The 25,256-nt window shown below is 36.2% G+C and overlaps 1 protein-coding gene across 1 annotated transcript in view; it reads left to right on the forward strand.

Annotated features, from left to right (window-relative positions):
• REV3L (REV3 like, DNA directed polymerase zeta catalytic subunit) overlaps positions 1-25,256 on the forward strand; it is a 113,134-nt gene that overhangs the window by 20,841 nt on the left and 67,037 nt on the right. The window contains exons 2-4 of the mRNA XM_059467995.1: positions 20,949-21,138; positions 22,503-22,577; positions 24,008-24,168. Of these exons, the coding sequence (XP_059323978.1) occupies positions 20,949-21,138; positions 22,503-22,577; positions 24,008-24,168 (426 nt within the window). The remainder of the gene's footprint in view (positions 1-20,948; positions 21,139-22,502; positions 22,578-24,007; positions 24,169-25,256) is intronic.

Raw genomic sequence — 25,256 nt, forward strand, 5'->3', positions numbered from 1 at the left:
TCATGCTCTTGTCTTGAATTAAAAGAAAGAATACTTTAGTAATTTTAATGTGGCATTTATTTATGGAGCTGTTTCTCAGTTCTAAAGGAATATCATCTACATATATTAATTTCACCAATCTTAAGATATTTGTTCTGCACCTACTTGAGAAAAATGGTCTATGTTACAAGATGAATTTAGAAAAACTTTGTAATTCTAGTTCACTTACTTTACCTTTTCCGAGGTTTGGTTTTCTTCTAATGCCTTCATCAAGCTATTACACACACTGACAGATAACTTGTGATTCCCTAAAAGTAGAAGTGTAATAGTTATCCTGTTTGGCTAAAGGAGCATGATTTGATCCAGGTAATATAAGGGAGAAGCTCAGTACAGCTAACAAAGATGAACTCTAGTTGCTTGTGATGAAGTTACAGATTTGTAAGAACCGAATTTCAGGAGAGACTGGATATTAAATAAGTAAGTGATTAAATCTTCAATCATGGAACAAAGGCAAACAGCCAACACTTAGTAAAATATGCGTAGTTCAGTCTAGGTTGTGTTTGATTACTGGCATTTAACAGTGCATTTAGCATGCAGAGTATCCCTTCAGAAGATTTAAATTGTTAGCTTTGGTGGTCAAAATGAGTACAATTAAACTAGGAGTACTGCAGCACAAGTGAAAAGGAGGAAAAAAAAGTAAGTAAGTAAATAAATCTGAGCTTGATAGAGCTTTTTTAGTCCCACAAGTAAAATTTTAGAATGCAGACATTTCACCAGTTCCTTATTTGAATGAACACACCCACATGCTCTAACTACTGTATATATGTATATAGATAGAGATAGATAAAATGTATGTAGTTGGAAATGTTATTATGCTTCTAATATACAATGTATCTTGTTTTCAATCAGGCTAGTTTTGAGTTCTATGGTAAGCATACTCTTGCATATTTTTGCAAATTTTTTGCATATTCTTATTGATACATTTTTAGGTTTTTGTTCTTGTAGTACTTGTTTAATTTATTGCTCCATAGCTGTGTACTATGATGTACAAGCATATTGGTTCTTTCTGGCCTGTTTAACAATATCCCTTATAACTGTAGTAAAACTTATTAAAGAAATTTATTGAGAGTGGAGGACACAGGAGAGAACTGCTTGAGAATTTTTTATTTTAATTCTCACTGCAATGTAAAATTCAAGGTAAAAGTGTTCTGATAACTGTATCACCTGATACCATATGTTTTCATTTGATTTGAATTACACGTAGTTGCAGAGTAAGAGCTGGAGCTTGGTCTTTAGAAAAGTTCAATAACTTTGGAAGTTTCATCTCTTTAAGGACCAAAAATATTTCACATGAGAAATATTACTACTAATCATAATACTTATTTATAATAAACTCTTTAGTGCAAATTGATAATTCAATTAGTTTGTATAAGTAACATGCAATGTTCATAGAATTCAAGAAAGCTGAAGAATAGTAGCAGTCATACATAGTTATGTAGATCACTTGGTAGAGTTTAAATGTTCAGACAAAGTGCAGTGTTGTTTGTAAGAACAAAGAATGTAAACAAAGTCCCTGGTATGGGAAACAGTGACTGTGAAAAGAATTGCAGGTCATTGCAGACAAGCGGCTGGGCTAATGTCATTTTTGGTTACAACAGAATGCCAGAGGTTGAAGGTAGCATTTGTGAAACAGATGTGCTAAACAGTGTGACTCTGTGGCATTGCTGTTTAAATTATGTAGGAAAAATATAGGAGGCTTTGAAGAATGCTCAAAACATTTTTTTTCTCCTCTAGAGGATATTAAAATAAACTTCTATTAGATGGTATCAAGAGCTTGAGAAGAAGTGATGAGTTCTAGTTTAGTAAGAAAACCACAGGAAAAAAATACCTGAAATTCAGGCTAGTCAAATTCAAACAAAAACATAAGCAATGAAGAATTGTGGAGAGAGAATTTAAAGACTTCTGAGCTGCCTGTTAGGAGAAAGTGGTAGCCACAACTTCTCCTAAAGATAGATATAGATCTTTCTAGAATGTCTGCTTTTGTCATGTAAGCCACTGGGCAACCAGGTCTATAATGTCCTGGAATACAGACAAATTGAAGAAGCCTTCCCCCATAACTTAGGGGGGAAAACCCATTAAATATCAGTCTGCTGCGTCAATATGATTCAGTGCTGTATCAGTGCAGGGTTGCTTCTGGTTGGGAAATACTGCATGTAGTTCAGTCTCAGCAGTGTAGGGTACTAACTACGGCTGTGTGAAGTAGAAAAATGTGAGTTCCAGATCCCATTAGGCTCCTTGTGTTACTCAGAGTTCACTGGCCTGTGCAGGTCTGAGCTGTATGTGAGCAGCTGACTCCAAATACTGGGAGTTTAGATAAAATCTGTAGGTAGGATTGTGCTTCCTCTATCTTGGAGCTCATGAGAGAGCTCACTAGCTTTGCAGCACCACTTTAATGGTGTTACCCTGTAGTAACAGCTCTGCAAACTGTCATAGCAGGAGCAGCTGATATGCTGTAAATTTATGTGCTGGTTCAACCTGCTGTAAGTTGTGCATGTGCTCATACTTCCAGGGATGACAGGCAAAACATCTTGCCTGTGCTTTCAAAGCATTTGAGCAATCTGTTATAGTGTCTTCAGCTGGTGTCACTGCCACAATGGAATCAGAATTTGAAACTAAATGTAACTTTTCATGAAATGTGTCCATGGATAACTGGGGTCTCTCTCTGCCATTTTCATACTATGGGAGAAGGAGATCAGTGTCATAGAGCAGAGGCCTTTGTTGTCTTCCAAAAGCAGCTGTTAAATGCATAATTTGAGTAAATTTTAGCATGATAAACCAGTTTTTGAGATGTGCTTGTTCTTAGAAATGTATCTGATTAATAATTCAGCATGTGCAGGATTGGATTCTTTCAGCTGCTTGTGACTAAGAGAGAATGCCAATACAGAGTGCACTCACACATAGCTCAAGGCATAAAGGGCAAGTGGCTTCTACCTTCTGTCTGCTCTTTCTGGTTCTAAGAGAGAATGCTGTCGTTTATAAAATAAATGTGATGCGATAGAATTTATATACTTATTTATTACTTGTTTCTTTCTCCCATTCAAACAGGATAAGCCATGTAAGGTAGCATTTTGGCCAGTGGCAAAAGCACAGTGTTTGGGTTCATAGGATCATTGGGCTTTACTGTTTATCCATTATTGTTTAACATTTCTGATGCTTTTTGTATTTTGGCAGATGCTATTTTCTTGTTTCCTTTGTGTGAGGAAACTCTTCTCCAGAGGGATGTAAATGACACATGAGACACCTTTTCAGGTAGTGCTGGATCTGGGTAGATCTGCTGAAAGATCAGGCAAGTGCATCAGCATAATAAAGCCACTGTTTAGTAAATACAAGTGTAGTTTGGCAAGCCCAGTCTGTTTTAATTCAAACCTCTTTCTAGCATATAAAATGTAACACTGTAAAAAGCAGCTTCAGGAGAGCACAGTATCAGGCCAGATGCAGTTTGCTTCTGTACTGTGTGAAATAGAAAGAGAAAGCCTGGGCTCTTCTTTTCTGATGCAATTGTATTTTTGTTCCTGTTAGTGTTAAGCACTTCAACATCAAGTGTTCTGATCATCACAATATTCTTTGAAAGAGTTATCTTTATTTCTAGACAGACTGAGTTATTTATGGCAATACAAGTGTTTCCCTGGTATTGATTTGATTTATGGCATTAGGAGGCCTTTCCTGGCATTGCCATTGCCTTGTCTCTTTTCGAAAGCGTGAGCACTCATTGCAAAATATGGCTCGGTATTGTTTTGGAAACAAATGTTTCCAAATAGTCAGACCCGTCCACTGAAAGAAGCTTCCATGCCTTTGGAGATTTCTTAGTTGTACTTTGCACAACCCATGTTGATGAAATACAAGTCAGAATGAATCACTGGAGAATTTTCAAGTGGAATTGAGAGATGATTGTTGTGGTAGAAGGAGCAGCTGACATCATCACATTTAGTGCAGGATCCTCACCAGTCACAGAAGGATTGGGTCTCTTTAGACAATGGGCTTTATTTGTTGAAAGTAGATGTCCTTCACTGAATATTCACCAAATTCAGTATGGCTCATTTATGTCCATCACAGGGGAACCATTCCAGCTTGAGTGAATATTGTGCTGGTCGATTCCCAGTTTTTAAAAGGAGAACTGAGAAAGGAAGAGAGTATTTTTCAGATCACTACTTTCTGGCAAGTGCAGCTAAGGGCTTAGTAGAGAGGACTTAATACTCTTTAGTAGCAAACTGTCAAGCACTATGCATTGTATTTCTCATAAAGCTTAATAGCATGGAATCAGTATTATTTGTTTGGCAGTGTAAGTTGCATTTGGTGTTTCTGATTTGACATCACTGGCTTTGATTATTTAGCTGAACATGCTCCTGACAAGACTTTAAGGAGGTGATGTCCATTGACCATTCCTCTATTTAAGAAAGGCAGTGAAATGTATAATTTAATTTTAAAAATTTAAAAATATCACAAAGATATGATTCTCTGTTTGCATTTATGGGCTTTTTGTCTTTGTGTTACATATTTCTATGTGGATGGTAATCGGAAGAAGCCTAATTTATCTGGTGAAAAGTAAGGAAACTTAGAACATGGTAGAAAATATTGGAAGTTTCTTAGAAAATGAATCTTGTGGTGACAGCTTGAAATTTCCTCCAACTTATTCAAGTTTGAGTGCATATAACATGCCGCTGTAAAATATATTTTTAAATTTACATGGCAGGGAATAGTTTTTTGCTTTCTTGCTGTTTCTGGAAGTAGTTGTTTGTGCTTCTGAAACACTGAAGAAATGTTGTCTACAAAACCGCTGTCTTAATGTAGGGTGAATTACCTGTTGAAGGGGTCCAATCTGCTGCTAGTCCCCTTTGAAGCAGTATGGTGCTTAACTCATTAGACTGCATGAATCTCATGCTTAAAAAAAAAAAAGGTTGGTCTCTGGACCAAGAAAAAAGATTCATCTGATTCATAGTAGGTCTGTTCTTCTGACAATTAGACACATGGAAATAAAATACTTTCTTTTTCCCCTCCCTCTCTTCAGGGAACAGCAGTAGAGAGGAGCATCTTTATGTAGTCAGCGTTGCCACTAAATATGTGATGCAAGTTTTGGTTGAAGTACACATAGCGAAATGAGTCAAGATAGGAAACTGCAGATAAAGAGCCTCACACATATAGACAGGATTCATGGGCCCAAAAATCCAGGCAGGTAACAAGAGAGCTTGTGTTGTTTAAATATGGTGTGGTACCTACATGAAGAGTAGTAATTTTACCCATGTACTGTCTTGAGTCTGCTTATTTTTGCAGTGATTCTTCTTTTGCTGAAATTATTTACTTGGGACTAGGAATGTTTTAAAAATCACTTTGACTGTATTAGGTCCATTTGAAGTTAGACAGTCCCTTATTATATGTGGTTCCATTAGAAAAAGGAAAGTTACTTTATGCATGTTTGTAGTGTACACAGGGGGCTTGTCTGAACAATTTTTTTATAAGCAATGAACTACAAATTGGACTTTTAAGCACTTTTAAAAACTAGAATAAAGCTACTTTAGAAAATAGCCTGTTTTGTAATACACTTCCCTAGAGCTATATATCTTCCAGTTGAGTGCAGATGTTAATTATTAGTTGGTTAACCTCAAACTTCTTTGGAGCAAAAATGTAAACCTGGTCACATGGCAAGCCACAGTGTTGATTTCTATCATCAGTACTTCTTAAAAGTTTTCTTAACAATAGTCTAACTTCTTTCCAAATGTTTAAATAACTTTACATTCTTTTGCATGCCTAACTGCAGATTGTGGTGGGTGTGTCTTGAATCCTGTATTGGGTGTATTCCAGTGAGATTGTTTTTGTTCCACTTTTTAAAAGTTATTTGATAAATCATAATTCTGACACAGTAACTTTGTGCAGATTTGTTTAAATCTCCAATGCTGAGCCAATTTCTTCTGCTGTAATTTATTTGTGAACTTTCATGCATATTTATTTTCTGTAGATCTTTGTTTATAAGTACAATTACCAAAACTGGCATTGTTTCATTTGTGGAAAGACAATTTATTGCTGTATGATACTGTCATGTTTTCATTTTCTTTAATTGTTTTAATCAGTTTGGGAATCACAGCTGTGATCTGAGTAGTAGCTATTCACTAAATCTGTCTTTAAATGGTGCACTTAAAACTGTACTGATTTTTATTAATTTCTGTTATATTGTGCTCCCATAGCCTTACAGTGTGAACACATGATTTCACACTGGTCTCTTGTTCTGCCCATTTATGTTGTCCAGGAAATAACTGCAAAGTATATAAAACTGGTACATTTCTTGATTGTGAACAACACCACCACCATCTTTTCTTTTTTTAAATATGAAAAAGGGCAGAAATGTGACATTCACCATTCAATAGCCATTGTCTTACCTCTAGTACAGTTATAGTAACATTAATATAATTGCTTCCGTTTTAGAAATACTTAATTTGTTTTACACTCTGGATTAATTGGTTCTTTTTCTCCACATGAAACTCAAGTCATGTGATGTGGTTTACAAGTGATAAGAAAAATAGGATTTGTGTCTTGAAAATGTAGAACAAATCCTTTTCTGTTTTATTAGTGTTTGGAAGTTACTTGCTTTCTCAGTCTAGTTTGCCAAAAATACTGCAAAATACTGGCTGTCTAGCTTGCTTTAGAAGTAAGAAACATTTAAGAGATGTTGTTTGCTTAAATATGTTAGAGCAGTTAGTTTACTGGTATTTTCTTGTATTTGCAGAAGATAGTTGCTTTTCATCTCTCTGTGGAAGGGGCACAACATAAAAGCTGTATGTGTGTACCAGCCATTCCTTCCCACTTGTAAGAATGTGGCAGTATAGGAATTGTTTTCCCTTGGCTTTTAAAGTAGCTAACAATTAGGTGATAGTTTGGGATGCTGCATATGCTGTCTATTAGCTGACATTGGTACTGTATGAAGCAAGAAGCACAGCTGCTCTGTGTGGTTGTGTGTGCTGGCACAGTAAGTTGTGCAGTTGTGGTGAGCCTGGGGAGCTGATATGTGTTGAAAGGGTAATTGTTTTGCAGGATGAGTTTTTAGCCAGGTCAGTGTTCCAGTTCAGTTCCTAGTGCAGATTTCCCCAGTCTTGTTCAGTCTCAAAAGAGAAATGGAGAGCAGGAGCAAGACCAGATGACTTGGACAGCTTAGATGTCATCTGATTTTGTCTCTACTGTCCAGCCAAATTGCTTTTTCTAAAGAATGACCTCTCAATGTTATCTCTCTCTGCATAAACACCTGGAAGGTGTTTTTGTATTGAAATTCACGGAGTACAAAGAAGATTTTGAGATTTGTTTTGTTTTTTTCCTCATGCTGTATTTTGGATTTTGTCTTTCCCTTACCTTTCTTAGAGACATAAAAGGACAAAAATTAAAAACTGAGGAACATGTGTAGCAAACTTCCAAGTTTGTAAAACTGTGTGTTATTTCACTTCTTCCTAGGTATTGTTAAGGTTAAAAATGGGTGGGAGAAAGAGTAGTATCTAAACATTGAAATGTTTTCCATTTCACTGTAATCTGAAAACTCAAAAATCCAAATGGACAGTTATATGTGCTAGGTTCAAATATGCTGTGATGTATCTATTTTAAAAATTTACTTTAAAAAGTTGTAACTTAAAACATGCTTATCATTCAATAGTAATTCATAGGTAATATTTAAATAAATTTGACATTTAAATTTAGGGGGGAAAAAAAGACCAGTAAGCATGTCCTTTACCTCTAACTTGAATGAATTCATGCACCTTTATAATGTAGTTTCTCATATGTGGTATGAGAAGGGAATCTTTGGTACTTAGCTATACTATTTGCAATCAAACTCTACTTGTAATCTCACCTTTTGATGCATTTGCTGAAGTTGATGTGTGCAGATGCTGAACATGCAGTACTTTCATAAAACTGGTTTTAGATTAATGTTTATAGGGAATCTAGTACATTATTCATTCCGGCTACAAGGTGACTCGTGCAGTTGTTGCTCTTACAGAGCTGGAATTAAATGAGAAAGTATATATTCACTACAAAGGACAGCATACAGCACTGGCTGAATCAAAGTTGTTTTGTTTGCCAGGTTTGCTCTTTTTGGCCTGGGCTGATTTTGATTGAGAAGGTTAAATAGTGATAGATGTCACTTGTGCTGAGGCCACATGTCGGTCACTTTGTGTTTGGTAGGCATTTGTTCTCAGAACTGATTTGTAAGAGCTGATGTTATTTCTATAATAGCAAGGCCTCTGTGTCATGATACCATTAATTCCTTTTTCTTTATGTTTTGGTAATATATTGCAGTTTTCTGCAGTTTTAGCAGCAACCTTAAATTTTATTAATTTGATACTTTCATCTTCAACATATTTACCTTTTATGTAGCTCAAATTTTTTCATCATTTAGTGTCTTACTGTTAATTGGCTTGCTTGTTTATATTATTTATCTAATTGTAGTAAATCATTGGAGGTTTAACCTGAAATGTGAGCTACACCTAAGCAAAAAATGAGAAATACAGCTTTATGGAGCCTTGGAAACACCAGTGTAAATTTGGACACAGACTTTTGGTCCTTCTGTGACTTGAAACAATGAACAAATGACTTTAGGTCTTCATCTAGATCAGCAAAGTCTGACAAGTGGCATCTGCTGGTCAATTCAAAATGGTTTTTGGCTTTCATAGAACGGTTTGGTTTGGAAGGGACCTTTAAAGGTAATTTAGTCTAACCCTCTTGCAATGAACAAGGACCTCTTCAACCTTCAGAGGTGCCAAATTTAACTAGTTCCCCTCCCATCTCATCTTTTCCTCATCTGCTATAGGAGTTCTGGAGTCTCTGTTTATCAGTGTTGCATATAAATTCTTGGTTAAAAGAACACCAGGGTTGCAGTCACTAAAAAAGGTGAAAATATGCCAGAAGTATTTTTCTTTGTGTGAAACATTAGGATGATTTTCAATAAAGTGATAAAACACTATATTTTCTCATTTTCCCCAGCAATTAGCACAAGGTGCTCAGTGACTCTCACCAATTATTCAGTGAGTAGGCATAATCTTTTTTTATCATCCCCAGTCACAAATTCAATCCACATTACACATTCACTCTGAGAGGGTTTTTTCCTTGTAATACTGATGTATTTACCTTTTTTTTTTCTTTTGAAGTTATCTGCAAGTCTGAGCTGTGGTAATGATAGTAACTTGCATATGAAAAACTGAGATTGTAAAATGAGAAGACTAGGTTTTAATTTTTTAAGCTTTTGTGGGGCTTCAGCCAAAAGTTATGCTTTGAATTTCTGTAACATTAGACTGCTTAATGATTTAATTAGGCATAGAACTATTTTGCTGTTTTCTAAACCATTTTAACTGTCTCAATGCAATAAAGGCTCCCTCTGCCTTTTTAACATATGACCTACTCAGCATCCCAGTAAAAATTCCGAGGGAGAGGTGGGAGTGCTCTCTGTTTACTACAGTGATATTCATCTGCCTCAATGATGAACCTTTCTGTGTGCGTTGGTGTCTGCTTCATTGGCATGAATTTCTGACTGCTATGACAAATGAGATATGCATTATGCAGGTAAATCATTCAGCATGTTGTTCTGACTTGCAAATTCCAGGTCTTTGCTCTGTATCATGTGTAGCTAAGGTTTTGTGAGACAGTCACTATCAGTTGTACAAATACACTTTAATAATATATGTGAGGAGTCCAGGGCTTGACTAGTAGCGCTTTGTTCTGGCACTCACTAAGATTTCTGTCAGTAGATTGGCCCTGTTCTCCTCCAACACCAACACCTCCCACTCTGACTTTTTTTTTAATCTCTGTTTACCTGTTTGGGCCTTCTCTTCATGCAGAATGTAAATTTTGGGGTTTTTTTGGAAGGGTTATATTGTGGTGGTGGTTTTTAGGGGCTTTTGTTTTTTTGTTGTTTTCTGTGCTAACTGGATATTAGCTATAGGGCTACTGAGAACCTAGGGAGGGGAAGTCTTTGTATTTTAATGCTGTTATTTTGCTATTGATGCACATTTTATTAATGCTATTAGACAAAACCTCAAATATTGCTCAAATATTATTTTTATTTTTATTTAAAAACTTGTTAGTGTCTCAGTCACAAAGGCTACAGTCTTAAGGCTGCACCATGAAGGGTTTAGGTTGGACATTAAGAGAAATTTCTTCACAAGAAGGAGGAGGTTGAGCATTGCAATGGGCTGCCTAGGGTGGTGGAGGAGTCACTGTCCCTGGAGGTGTTTAAGGAAAGACTGGATGACACTCAGTGTCATGGTTTAGTTGACACGGGTGTTTGATCATAGGTTGGAGTTGATCTTGGAGGCCTTTTCCAACCTAATTCTGGGATTCTGTGACACTGCCTGTGTATCACTGCTATCATAGATTTGGGGAAAGGGAGGTAAGAGAATTCAAATCTGAACAGAGCTGTGAAGAGATTAAGTAATCCTTCAGCACATTTTGATACTCGCTTAAAATGTGAAACTAGATTGCTGTCTGATTTTTTGAGGGAGACCCTTTGTTTTCAGTGCAGAAAAGTAGCCACTGGTTAGTTGTGCTGTGCACAGAATTTCAGCAATTCAAAATACAAAAGCCAGTGAGATGACCTTGTAAAACAGGAGTATTTGGGCTGGGTGACACTACATCTGCAACAGATATTTTTGAGTAACACTTCAAAACATTCCCTAAAGAATGCAGATACTGCTATAAATACATTGCCTTGGCAAGTGAGGCATCCAGTCTACACAGGTTTTTACAGCCACTCTGAAGGCTGCTGAGTGTATACAAGGCAACCACATGAAATGATCTATACAAGCAAGGCAAGCAGTCTTTGGATACATACTTTCTGTAAAGTGCTCAGATGTTTAAATTTTTTTGCTGTAGCACTGGAACAGAAAAAGATTTTGTAGTTCTAATCATGTGAAGAAGTAGAGCAGTGTGTGTGTTCTCAGTTAATGATGGTGACAAGCCTAAGATAAGGATACTACAAAGTCTGGGCATTCTTTGCAGAAACAAAGGCGTGGAGCAGGCAAATAACCATGAAAGCCTTGCAGTGCTGCCACTAGACTTTACAGAAGATGAAAAGAGGGGGATGGGTGCCTAAGTCAGGGTGAGGAAGGAAAGTAGTATGTTGAAAAAAACCCCTAAAATAGGAATTAAGATACTTAATACTATTGCAAAATGTGTAGAATATAATAGCATTGGCTGTATTACTGAAAGAGCATTCATTTACATATTTTGTAAAACAGGAAAGAAGATGGCATAAAAATAGCACATGTAAAGAATGACAAATGCTGTGCCTGCATGTAGCATCTATCGACTTCAGTCATGTTTTAGTGGGTGTTTAGGTCTTTGTTCACCTGGAAATGAGTCAGTGAAGACCCTGCATGTTAGTGCCCACAGATAAGGGTGTGGCAGACACCTGAGGACGGTATTTGCACTAGAAGGCAAAAAGCTAAAATGTTGATTCTTTTAAAATACTGTAGGAAAGCTCCAAAAAGAGTTCATTTAATTTACTTTTGGTTTCAAGGTCGTTTTTTCTTCTATGAGACTCTTACCCTGCTATGTCTTTTGTAAAGCAAGGAGGCTATCTAATATATTGACAGGCAAAATAAAACATTACTGTAGTGTGATTTCCATATACTGTGCTCTTTAGTGTGAAGGAAAACAATTTTAAAAAATACTGAAAAATGCTGTAATCTGAATTTTTTCTAATGCTGCTGTTGTTTCCACTCTTTGAAACTACTGTATTTGCACTTGCACAGTACCTCTCAAGTCAGTCCTGACTATCTGTTGATGATAAGTATAATTATTGAACAACTGCTAAATTAAAGTTTAAAAATTATATGATCAAAAAAGGATTGGTAACATTTTTGTCTATGTGTGTGATGCAAACTTTAGTATTGCTCAGGATTTACAGTTCTGCTAGATAAATCAGGATTCAGACCACCGGTTTTTGAGGATATGGTTTCTCTAAGACACTTATGGAACCGCTCCCTCTGTAACTGGGTTATAGAATTGAGTTTGGCTGAGGATGGGTTCATGGCACATCTAGTGCTGCTGTTACCAGATGAAAATTGTTTCACTTGCTTGAAAGATCCTGTCATGAAATTCTCTAGGAAAAACTATAATAAGGATTTGAGGTATGTGCAATCTCATCTTAAAAAACTTCAATGGATCTAGAGCATTTTATCTTTCTGTCTGCTTGCTGGAGTTTCTCCCCCACATGGAAGTGTCTTGAATTTTCTCCACCTTCATGCACAACCTTTTTTGGAAGACTCATGAATAGGCATATCTTTCACTAATATATTTTTAAGTACATTTGTTGTAAAGGATAATACTGTCTCCCACATTGTTTAATTATGTATTAACACAACAAACAGACAATATTTATACCAATACATCACTTAATGTAAGCTATGATAATAGGACTACTTTATTTTAGTCAAGTTTGTGGTTAAATATTTTAATGTTGCATTGAAAGGTTTTGTTACTTTGGTGATTGAGGCTGTATATTGTTTTTATTGAATTAAATCTGGTAGACTGAAACTTCTATTCTGAGTAAAGGTTTAAAGTAGAGATTTGCAGCTGTAACACCCTCTGAAGTTTTCTGGTGCAGTTAGAGATCACAAGGTAGAAGACAGGAGTCTGCTAACACTAAGACTTGCTTTACTTTGTTACCTTTACTGTCTGACATAGTATGTTTTAGAGGTTGACATCCAGAGAATCATTTCTGTTAAGTGGTTTGTGCTCAGCCAGACTTGACCAACAGCAAAATTTCCATCCAGCTGCCTGCTTGTGCAGCCCACCACCCCCAGTCTGGTAATGGAAGGGGGTAAAATAGGAAAAACAGAAACAGTAAAACAGTAGGTTGAGATAACAACAGGAAAGATGCTTACCAATTATCATTGCAGGCAAAACAAACTCTGTTTGGGAAAAAATAGCTGTTTTATTTCCAACTAAAATTGATTCAGGTAGTGAGAAAGAAATTCAAAACAGCACACCTTTCCCCCCCTTCCCCCAGGCTCAGCTCTGTTTCTCACATCCCCCACCCGTGCCATGCCCGCTCACATGGAGAGTGGCAGGGGGGTTGCAGCCAGTACACAATGGTGTCTCTGCCTTCTTCCTCATCATGGCTTTGCTCTGATGGGGGCTCTCCATGGGCTTCAGTTCCTTCAGGAATATCCTTGTGCTCCACTGTGGCATCCTCCATGGACTGCAGGGATTATCTGCTGTTCCATGGAGATGTTCCTCCTCCGCTTTTCCTCTGACTGTGGTGTTCCTTTTCCTAAACATGTTCTCCCAGGAGTGTCCCCAGCTTGGCTGAGGGACTCAGCTCTGCTCTGCAGTGTGTCTGTTGGGTCTGGCCGTGTCCTGCACAGCAACCCCTCCTCTGCCAAACCCTTGGCACATAAACCTGGAACACAGAGTTAGCAAGATATTAAGAATACAGTTTATTTCCTGGGTCATGAGATTCTGTCCCCTACTATTACTGTCACACACCATGTAGTCATTTCAAAAGCTTACACAGAAATTTGGAGGGTGTCTGTAGTAAGGAAGTACTTCCTACTAAGTTGCTACTTGTCCAAAAATTATAAGCCTAAAACATAAAAATAAAAACTTTTTGTTTTTATTGAAATGAAAGGGTATGTGTGATAAGGAGTACCAAGTGTTGCAGATTTGCTTATGAGTAGGCTAAGAGCAGTGCTTGTATTTGTGGAGCACATCCTCTAGTTTTCATCAGCTCAAGGAGTGGGCTGAAATGACAGTTACCTGCAAGTGAGAGATCTTAATGCAGATACAAACCCAAAAATTTCAAGTAATATTTATAGAATTATTTAGTGCCATTTGAAGAATACAGAAAGAGAAAACAAACAGAATGTGATGTCATTTCATTGTCAGCATAAAATAATGTGACTCATGAGTGTATATACTCTACAGTGTGTCATTCTGGGGAGATTACACAAGCTTGGTGTTGTCCAGGAATTTATAGTCAGCATTGCTGAAAAGTGTCTATGAAGGATTATACTGATGAAAACACTGTTAACCTTACCACAAGGCCAGAGAGTTTTTGCCTGCAGTTTAGAGTAACAAATAATTTTTGGTAATAATTTATGGTGCTTTTTATCCAACTAGCTCTGCAGCTGACAGAAAAATACCTGTTGAATAAGAATGTTTTAGTTGCTTTTGTGTAGCACAGGACAAAGGGATGAGTTGTGGCTGGAGCAGTGCACACACACTGCAGTATTTAAATAGGAAGATGAGCCTCCTGTGGAAGTGAAAGTTCAGTTACTACAAAAACTTTTCTTTGAATATCTGTCTGTGCACCAGTCTCCATTTACGTGTGACTTGTGTAATTTGCACCAAGAGAGACCAGTAAGATTGACTTGTGTGGCAGTGTCAGTCTTTAATGAACAGTTGAGGAGGGAAGTGGAAACCAAAAGGTGTGTGACTGTTCTGCCCTCCTTTTTTATTACTGACTTGTTTCTTCATATTTTACAGGATGTGGTGCAGTACACCTCATCAGTTTACCTGAGACTAGTAAATACACTCTTTTCTGTTCAGCTGTGCTTTGGTCAGCGTGGTCTAACATAGCCTGCCTGTGTTGCTTTCATGTGGTTGTGTTTCTTACCAGAATGGCAGCTTGGACTGGGCTGCCAGCCTGTGAGTGCCAAGAGCTCAATCAGTATGATAGCTAGAGTCTGTAGCTGGGGCCAGCTGCATTTCCCTCCTCTGTGTGTTTTAGCTCATTTTAGCTGGCTGGCTTCATAGTGATTTTTGACACTCAGTCTAGAAATAGTTACTGATGTTGTCCAGCTGCTTACATGAGTAATCTGTCAATAGAGGAAGCAAGAATAATATTTTGTATGGGGTTCATTTTATAGACAGATCCTTAATAAGTGAATACCTGTCCTCACCTTGTATGTCTTAAGAAAAGAAGAAAATAACTATGGCTGTTATAACTCACAGTCATCAGCTTGAAGAATGGTTTGTACATAGCTTATCTTTGCTTTTTGAGATGCTTACTTTCTTTGGTCTCCATTATTTCTGGAGATACTTTTAAATTATCTTATCCCACTCTGGACTTTTCTGGTTTTAGTTGTACTGCATAACAATAATTTTTTTTTGTTATATTTCAGTTATTTTTGCTTGGTGATAACAGTAGGGAGTAGATGTTCCTTTCTGCTGGATGTACCTTTGCATCCTATAAGCAGCTAGGCTTATCAGTAGTACTTCTGAGGTTGTTTTCTAATGTCTCAGCAGTAATTCAGAAAAGATCCATCCTAATCAATTCCAGTCAGGAGGAGGTGGTTTTACGGAGATAATCAGAATATCTTCGTTGAGTTGATGTATTAAATAAACTGTTTCAACTTTTGTGCTTTTTCTTGGGGTTTGCTCATTGTTTATGTGTAAAAAAATGAATGCCTCTCTTACATATTTGAAATTGACTTCTGATAATATTCCACTTTAAAAATTTCATTTTTAGAATTCTTTTTACAATAGAATTGTTAATTTTCCAATTCTCTGTAGGCATCACTATTTGCAGTTCGTTTTTCAAGTGTTTTTGAATGTAAGTGGTTCAAGAGTTAGTTGAAAATACCAATTTTCTTTTTAAGATTGTAGTGTCATGTCTTTTGATTTATAATTATTCTGCTTTACTATTGCTGTTAAAGGGAAGAAATCTGTTATTTTTTCTGCATCCTGTAGTGACACTTGATATGTTTGTGTGCATTCTTCTTCTTATACTTGCCCATGCTTAGTTAGTCCTTCCACTTTACAAAACTGTACTTGAAGTACTTCTAACAGATTGCAAGTGTATGAAAAACCATTTGTCTTCCGTCTTCTGCATCTCTTTATTGATTCCCAGCCCAAATTTCCTAAAATCTTAGGGTTTTGCCATGCTTCTAAATGCTGCTGTAATTTCTATATTACTCCCACACCATTGTTCCCTATGGCTTTCCTTAGCGTCTTATAATGGGATCAGCTTGTTCTGTAGCAGAAATATCACAGCAAAATATGACTGCATGTAGACCAGTGTTGAACTGTTCTCTGAAGTAATATTTATCTAGATTTGGGTTTTGTTTTCTAAATACTAAAGAAGACATCTCTTCGGAATGTTTCCAGCACTGAGTTCCATCAGTGAGGATTCTGTAGTCAGTTTCTAAATTAAGAATTACAGGAGAGGAGCTACACAGCTTTGAGTATCATTTATGAAAAGTTAATTGAACTGTACCACAACTGTAGAACATGTTCTCATTCATTATTGGAAATTAGAGTAATCAGAATGGATTCACTCAATGTAAATCATCCTTGGCCAACCTGATTGCCTTCTGTGGTCATCTACATGCTTTGTTCAGACAGTTCTCCCATGAAACTGTAAGGCTTCTGGAGGAAATAAATGGAGACAGTATCTACAGAAGCTCTCCCCTTGATGGAATATGAGCCAGCAGGTAGTCATATATGTGTGGAATTCCATTTAGAACAGATAGACTTCTGTTTTCTCTTGGAATGTATACATAGATGTTCATGTGCTCCTTTTCTGTCTTATTTGCAAACTTTATTCCTGAACTGGACAATTAAATAAGTTGCCTTATTAATAATGTTCACATTTTTCTTTTGTACAGAAATTTGTCCAATTTGATCTTGGTGTAAGAAAGATTTAGAAGTTTAAATCAAAGTCAATGTTTATAAATGATGAAAAGGCACTTCTCTGAGGACACTTGAATAATAATTCTCAGATTCTCTAATTTCTTGTGCTGTGAAATTAGGTGTTCATAAGCTTGGGCAAGGGGCTGGGCAAGATGACTTTCAGAGGTCCTTCCAGCTTCACTCATTCTGTGTAAATTGCATCTCAGTTTCATCCCTACCAGATCATTCGTCATGGCTGAGCATTTTGGTGGTCAGAAGACGTCAGTTCCTGTATCTTTGCATTGCATTATCATTCTGGTTTCAGTTCTCTTTTGATAATATTGATGTTTTCTATCTTAGGGTTGCTACAGATTTTTCTTGTAATACTAAAAATTATAGAGTAGCTGAAGGATTATGCTTGGTATATGCTCCTAATAGTAATGTATATGGTAACCATCTTCCAGAAAAAATACCAGATTGACTTTCTTAATATCCCTCTCTCATGGGTCAAGTATGCAAAATGCTTTATTTTAATACTTCAGTAACATTTATGCCACTTGCTTTTAGAAGTATGGGTTTTGCAGGTGAGCTTTCTTTCTATGCTGTATGAAAATACTGCATTTGTATTATTTTTGAAGTATTGATTCATAATTATTATTATGAATATTCATCCATATTGATGTTTAGTTGGCAGTGTCTTCTTTTCAGAGAAAATGGCCAGTTTGCTACTTGAGTATCTCATAATATCTCAAGGTTTGGTGTATTGCCTTTTTTCTATGTTACAGCAGCAATTTTTGTGTTCCTTCATTTACCACTTCATTCAGTGCCTTACAAAGACTCATAATTAAGCCTCAGCTTTACTTATAGGTGCTTTAATTAGCAGTCTCTTTGAGTCATACTGAGGTGCTTGATCTGCAGGTGATTCAGCCAGCGCAGACCTCATTCTTTCAGGCCCATGAAGAGGGCACAGAATGAAAACATTTCTGTTGCTTGTTCCATCAGTGGCCAATTTTGTATCCAGAAATTCTGTGGAGAGCAGTCATATACAGAATCTGCTGTTGAGCATCCCTTCCACTGATTCTACAGATGTGAAGAAACTGATGAACAGATATAAAAATAACATCATCTGGTCACTGTAAGTGGGTACTGTAGCAGTCATTGCTATTCTAGTGGCACAAATTTGTTTTTCTGTATCTCCAAAAAGAAACAGGAGCATAAGATTAACATATTTAAACCATAAAACTCATTAACCTTTTCCCAAGCCAAGTTTTTAATTCTTGTAAATTGGCAGGTCTGTGTAGCCTGAAATCCTCAGTGGGCAGATCTTTTTTCTCCTTGTGGCTCTATTGGAAAGAATCCACTAGAATTTTTAATGGGTTAGTGCAAACCATGGTTGCTATTACTGGAGTCTGGGCTTCAAACTCAATACCATGATATTTGGTGCACTTTGATGATTTTACCTAAATGATGGAAATACATGACTGTTCTTAACAGGGTCAGACTTCTGATCATGTTGCTTTTAAGTAAAAATAGCAGTATAACCAAATATCACGATTAAGAAATCAATACTATCAAGGATCAAAGTAAGTAGCTGTGTAAACCCATGTAACTTGACTGCTGTTAGCCTAATAGGAGTCTTAGCTCAGCAGTAACTTGTTTGCTTTCTTGGCAGAATCAAAAATGAAAAGCAGCTCAGGGTGTGTATTCTGTAAGATTTCCCTGGAGTTAAGTGGCAATTTGACTCTGTTCAATCCAAAGCCAGTGTTTTTCATGGGTTTTTTTGCACATAAAGGGAAGTACAGGGGAGGGAACAGAAGGAAACTTTCTTTGTACATGTTCTCATTTTTATTCAACAATAAAAGTACATTTTCAGTTCAGCAAGAATTGTTAAATAGCTGATTAACTTGAAAGGAACCTGAATTTAAGTACAGTAAGTGTAGACTGTGTCACCGTTCTGTTTATTCTCGTGCTTTGCAATTTTGTCCTAAATTATGACATAAAAAACTAAGGGATCATAAATTAACTCCAACTCAGAATACTTGGACAACCATTAAAGCTAAGATATTTTTTTAAATATGAAAAAATTTATGCTCTTGAAAGGAGTCCATAGCAAGTAGTGCAAATAAAATGTATAAGCACAGAAATGATTCTGACTGATGAGTTCTAGAAAGCAAACACCTGAATTTGTAAAATTCATGGGGGTATAGACATGTATATTTGTATATATAGAAATTCAATCTGTATTTCAATATCAAATTTAGCTTGGGGTGAGTTGGTTTGTTCACTTGTTTTTTTTAAGCTGCAGTGAGCATTCAGACAAATTACTTCATGAACTAGTTTAAATTTTCCCCTGAACATGATCCTGGGATACATTTAAAAAAACAAGAAGAACAACCCACTCTTTCCAGCTTAGCAACAAAAAGTAATAAAAAAACCCAAACTCAAATCCTTCCCAAAACCAACCAACCAAACATGAATAGAGAACCTGTAGGATTTCAAAGAACTATTAATTTTCTGATAATTATATTTGGATGAGGGACTCCTTTATTTCAAAATCAATCCTAAGTACAGCCATCAGTATACACTCAGATTTGTTGGTGACCTGGTATAGAAAATAAATGGTTTGCTACCACTGTACAAATCAGTCCTCTCAGTTCACATGCCACTGATAGATGATTTTTTTCCATAGTTTTATGCCATATAAAGCTTTTACTGTCCTTTGTTTTTGGTTTTTAAAAAAACCTCAAACCTGTAGTTCTTAGTTTCTTTAGTTTACCATTTCTCTTAATGAATTTTTGTTTGAAAAACATGGTACATAAATAAGAACTTTATTCTCCTGAAATACCTTAAAAAACATGGGCAGAATTCATAGATGGTGACTTCAACATTATGAATGCATATATAGATTGTATTTCAACATTGATGAGGAGACTTGATGGAGCTGACATGCCAGAATAAAATTCAGTTCAGAAAATGGACTTGTAGTACCATTTTTTTATCAATTTCTTTACTTCTAAACATAATTCAAGAACAACACATCTGACCCCAGTTTTAAAAGAGTCAAAAAAGCTGTGCTGTTAGTGGGATTCTTGGGCATGTTTTTCACAGGTGTAAAAGATTTGCAGGCAGTCCCCAGTCTGAAAGTCTTGTTATTACTGCACTTCAGCAGGCATAAGCTGTCTTCACTGGGTGGCCACTGGGACATGACTGAGTGTAAATACTTCAGGCAAGCTCCACCAGCTAAGAAATAACCTCAGTTTGAAAGAGTGGGCTTTTAGAAGTCTTTTCATTGGTCTTGTGGATCAGTGAAGTTGTGTTCCCTTTTCGTAGCATTCATCTCCTGGGTGATGAAAGCACAGCCAGTTTTGCTGTCCTCATGCAGGGAGTTCATCCAAACAAAATGCAAAGGGATATGTGCTGCCTGTCCTTGCGGTGGTGGTTGTTAGTCAGCAACACATGCTTACAGTATTTTCCTGTGAAAGGTTTTCACTGGCCACTGAGAAGTCATGAATGATTTTGGGGACTGAAAAGGTGGCAAATGGATGCCACCAAATGCATGCTTTGTTGCATTGTGGTGAGAAAAGAGCAGATAACATGCATTGTAGTTGAGACTAGTCCCCCTAAAAATGTGGTGGGTTTGAGAGGCCCCAATCTGTATTACTGTACTGCCTTGTGTGAATGAGAAGCTCAGACTGGTCTAGCACGAAGGTTTTCATGGTGTGTCCTTTCACTCTGCTCTTGCTGCAGACTCACAGAAACTAATGCTGAGAAGTAAGTGTGTTGTTAGGAGTCTAGAGATTTGCAGATAGAGTAGAAATCTCTGAGGGATCTACAGATGTTAAATGTTGAAAGTTGCCTGGTATTTTTTCCACATCCCAATTTACACCCTAATAACTAGAATACTGAATGGCCTCATAGGTGCTCTGGATGTTCTTTTTAATTTCTGAGATTGTGTAATTGCTACTGAGAACTTTTCACAAAGGCTGAGAAACTGTTAAGCATCCAACATTTATTCAGTATGCAGAGGTAATCTTAGAGAGATGTTGTGTTGTTTCTATAAAGAAAACAATTAGTAGTGGATTCTATTACACAGGTGTAGTCATGGGTATGTCAGGTAACCACATCTGTTCTGTTTTGGTTTTGTCAATGGATCAAGTGTGAGAACTGCTGTACATTAGTACCCTTTGCTTGAAACACACTTGCACTTGCATCATAAATTTATCCTGTCTGAAGAACCTGAAAGTAATATGAAAAAACTCAGATGTAGCAACTACTAAGAAGAAGAAAAAGTAGTCATTAGAAAATAAATGTTTACCTTTTGTTTTTAGGTCAGAAGACTTGTCTCCACTTGCATGGTATCTTCCCTTACCTCTATGTACCGTACGATGGTTTTGGACAGCATCCAGAGTGCTACCTTCGTCAGGTGGCGTTCAGCATTGACAGGGCACTCAATGTGGCTTTAGGAAATCCATCTTCTACTGTCCAACATGTTTTCAAAGTATCATTAGTGTCTGGAATGTAAGTATGACCTGTCAGCAGTTCTGGTTGCTTGTTTTGAATAGCTTTTTGCAGTTGTACTATTTGGACTTGGATGATTGCAGTGCTAATCCTTTTTCATTTTCCACCCATGTATGTCTTCATACAGCGCTGTACAACTTCTTAATTATTCTTCTCACTTGCTTTGACCTTAACACAGTTAACATGTTTTCCCAAAAAACCTTCTTGACACAACCATTTTTTCCTAGCTTGTATCCTAGTGTCTATAATTTTGCAAAATCTGTTCTTCTTAGCTTTTTCTGTCTCTGCTGTTAGAGCAGTACTTTCCATGCAGCATTTCTACCTCGCTGGATTATTCTGTGTTCCCTGAGACCAGGCATGTCTTCCAGGAGCCTGAATCTAGCTGAATCTAGGTGCTCTTTTTTTTTTTTTTTTTTTTTTCAAATTAAATTGCCCCTATGAGACTCTCAAGTTGTCTTTATCTGTCTGATTCTTACAGCAGCACAGGCCAGGAAGTGTGGAGGCCCTTAAACATTCCTTTATTAATCTGTCAAGATGACCACTGTGTTTTATTTGGTGTAGCTGTCTATATTGAGTGTTAGCATTTTAAGGATTCTTTTAGTTAATTTTTATTTAACTTGCACAACCAAGGGTTGAAAAATAAATCATAATGAGTAATAGGAGAATATCCTTGAAGAGCATAGGTAATTGAGCTACATGCATTCAGTTTTTCATCTTCAAAACTATGTAAATGCTAATTTTCAGTGTTGTGCAACACTATTTTATTTGCTTTTTTCGTGCATTTCTGAAATACATTCTTTCTAATTGTTTAGGTGTAGGAAGTTAATATTTCTGTTCCCAGCCAGTTTTTGTGGCTTCTAGATATTATGAGTAAAGTGGCTGCAATAACTTGTTTTTATTTTCAGTCAGAACTTTCTGATGTTTTTACAGTAACAAAGGTCACCTACCAAATTTCTTGATATTGTTATTTTTTGTAAGAACTATATAAATTGTAGTATAGCTGTTCATCTCAATAGTGAAAGCTGGGCAGAGGAAGCTGTTGATGACAATCTTTACTTGAATAAGTGAGAAAAGAGCAGGTAGTAATTAGGAGAACCTGCCTCTTTTTCACCTCTCTTGCCTTAGAATTTCAGAACAGTTGTTACTGAAAGTCAGCTGCTCATTGCCTCAAAGCAGCCTAAGAGTGTTTTGGGTGTTTTGTTTGTTTGCATTAGAGGCTAATGGGAAAGACCTAGATTAAATCCATCTTCATCTTTAACTGGGTGGATAGACATGCTTATTTAATAGTCCTTATAGTAAAATGTCATTGAATAAATGCCACAGCATAACTGGCTAGCTTCTTGCTTTTATTCCTTTCTCTTCAGGCCTTTTTATGGTTACCATGAAAAGGAGAGACAGTTTATGAAGATTTATCTTTACAATCCTGCAATGGTAAAAAGGTAAGGATCTTGAAGTACAAAGTTCTGTCTGGTTTCCTTGTATCTTGAATTAAAAAGTCAGGTTTGAAATAAAATTCACCAATAACTTAACAAAATCTCCAAAATTATTGTCTCATGGTTTTCAAAACACTATAAAATTTACCAATTTTAAACACACCAATAATCTTTTAAAGCAGTAGAATGTTAGAAAAGCAATACCAAAGCATGCTTGCCTTTAGTTGTTATGTGTTTACTGTAATTTGTGAACACTTAAACAAATTTGCATCAGCTTACTTTCCTGTAACTCTTAAGGAAAACAATGTAGCTGTCTCTCATGTGGCTTCATTTCATCTGTTAGGAAGTAAATTTTGGTAGGTTTTAGTTCCAGTAAAAATTACTAAATTTAAGATTTGCTTGGAAAACTGAATAGCTTTTGTTATTCGACAGTTTCTCTATTTCTCAGTAATGTTCTGCTGTATGAAAGTGCTGTTGATTTCAATCTTACTGTAGCTGCAGTAAATTTAAAAATAAATAAGGAGGAATTGTTTTCCAAGCATAAACTAAAATCTCTTGAGTGTGTGCTATTACATACTGTAACTTTTTTTTGAAAGGTCCAATACATGATCATAAGACAGGATTATCTGTTTTTTCTTCTAGGCAAGTGAAATTTTGCATTATTTAAAATTTCTGTGTTAATGGGTGACGGGAAAGTTGTTTCAAAATTTGGAGATCCTCATATTTGAATTGCTCCTATCCAAATAAGGACTGACACTTCACTGAAATTATTCCTTTCTTTTTTCAGTATAAAACTTTATTTTAAATCCCAGTTTGTTGCATTTAGAAATGCTTAGTGCTTTTCTTTGTTGTATAGTTGTATACTGTTAATTTGAGATAAACTTATTGTACCAGTTTACAGTTATCCAGATACTTGCAATTATTTTTTAGTGTGCAGCTGTTTAAACGAGAGGATTTGTCCTTCTGCAGAGTTATAAAATACTTCTGAGTATACAGTATGTAGCTTGAAAACCATGCAGGAGATTATATGTATCATATACATTGTATATATGTCAATGAGAACTAGAGAGAATTTCAAACTTATTACTGCTGGGTAGGCATGCAGCTGCCACAGTTGTTCTGTTGAAAGATTTCCTTGGCCTATAATGGCTTTTGGATCACTTGCAGAAATAGAATATTGTAGGATTTTTTTTTCAGAGAGTTTCATGGTTTTTTAGCTGAAAGATTCAAATCTCCTTTGCAACTTAAACAAAATATTGTATCATTATTAGCAGAGATAATTTTTGTTCAACTGTTATTGTGAAAACACAGTTCTTAAGTTAAAAATACAACGAAGGCAAAATTTAAAATGTCGATAAGTATTCTGTACTTTGATGAAGTCAAATATCAATATTGTCGTAAATAATTTTTTATTTGTGTCCTAATTTGTCTCTTAGAGTTTGTGAGCTTCTGCAAGGTGGAGCCATAATGAACAAATCTTACCAGCCTCATGAAGCCCATATTCCCTACCTCCTCCAACTCTTTATAGACTACAATTTATATGGAATGAATTTAATAAACCTGGCTGCTGTGAAATTCAGAAAAGCAAGGAGAAAAGGTAAGGTGTTTATTTCTTAAGACCAAATAATTGTTTTGAAGGCTAAAAGTTACATTTTGTACAAGACATCACTCACTGTCAAGCTTTTGCTTTATTTTGGCTGAATGAGTATCGTGTTGTTTCCCTGAAGTTCTGTGTCAAAACAAAGTCCATATGTAGCTTTTTTTCTTTTCATGCCTCTGTGTGGGGATTGAGGAAGAGCCTGCTTCCCAAAATGAGATGCTGTGTGTCAGGAAACGTGTTCTGTCCGCAGTGCAGCTGTGACCATTTCACAAGATGACCACACCTCTTTTCTAGAAGATGAAAAATTGTTGATGTTTAGTTGAAGAATTGACATGAAAGATAGCACAATAATACTGTTGTTTAATTTTTTTATGGTTTTGATTCTTACATCAATTAAAATTCTTTTTTTGTTGTTGTTGCAGTAGTGTCTTTACAAAATTATGGCTAAAGATTTTGCTCTAATCACAATCAGTGTTCTTAATTAAAATACTTGTGTTTGTGCTGAAATCATTTGCTCTAAGGTAAAATTTGAATTATTAGTGTGTGAGCAAAGGAAGCATTTTAAGAAATTAATTTGGCATTTCGGAAGTACCACTGACATAGAAATTAAGTTTGGTGAAAACATCCCTAATTCTTCTTAATTCTTCATCATAAAGGAGAGATAACAGTAGAAAAAGCATGCCTTTGGTATGTAACATTTAGTAAAATAAGTATTGATTACTTAAATAGTAATTGTTCCTACAGCTAAAGCAAAAGTTGAAAGGAATGGTGAGGTATTTTTCTGTAAAAAGGTAGACCAATAATCATGCTGAATTTTCTCCTTATTTTTATGTATGTATATTCAGATGACAGTGGATTAGCCCATGCAGTTTTTCTTGTTTAAAGGAAAACACTCTTTTCATGCCCAACAATAGGCCACACTTTTTGCTAGTGTCAGAACTGTAGGAAGGCAAAAGCTCTGCCATGGACAGAGCATTGTCAGGGTTTTCAGTTCTGAGGAAATACAGTCAGGTACCTTTAGTTCTCCAAATATTCAAATCAGCCTTCTGGAAACGTGCAATGGGATTGTATCAAATACTTGCTTC

The sequence above is a fragment of the Ammospiza nelsoni genome, chromosome 3 (assembly GCF_027579445.1).
Source record: "Ammospiza nelsoni isolate bAmmNel1 chromosome 3, bAmmNel1.pri, whole genome shotgun sequence".
Classification (NCBI taxonomy): domain Eukaryota; kingdom Metazoa; phylum Chordata; class Aves; order Passeriformes; family Passerellidae; genus Ammospiza; species Ammospiza nelsoni.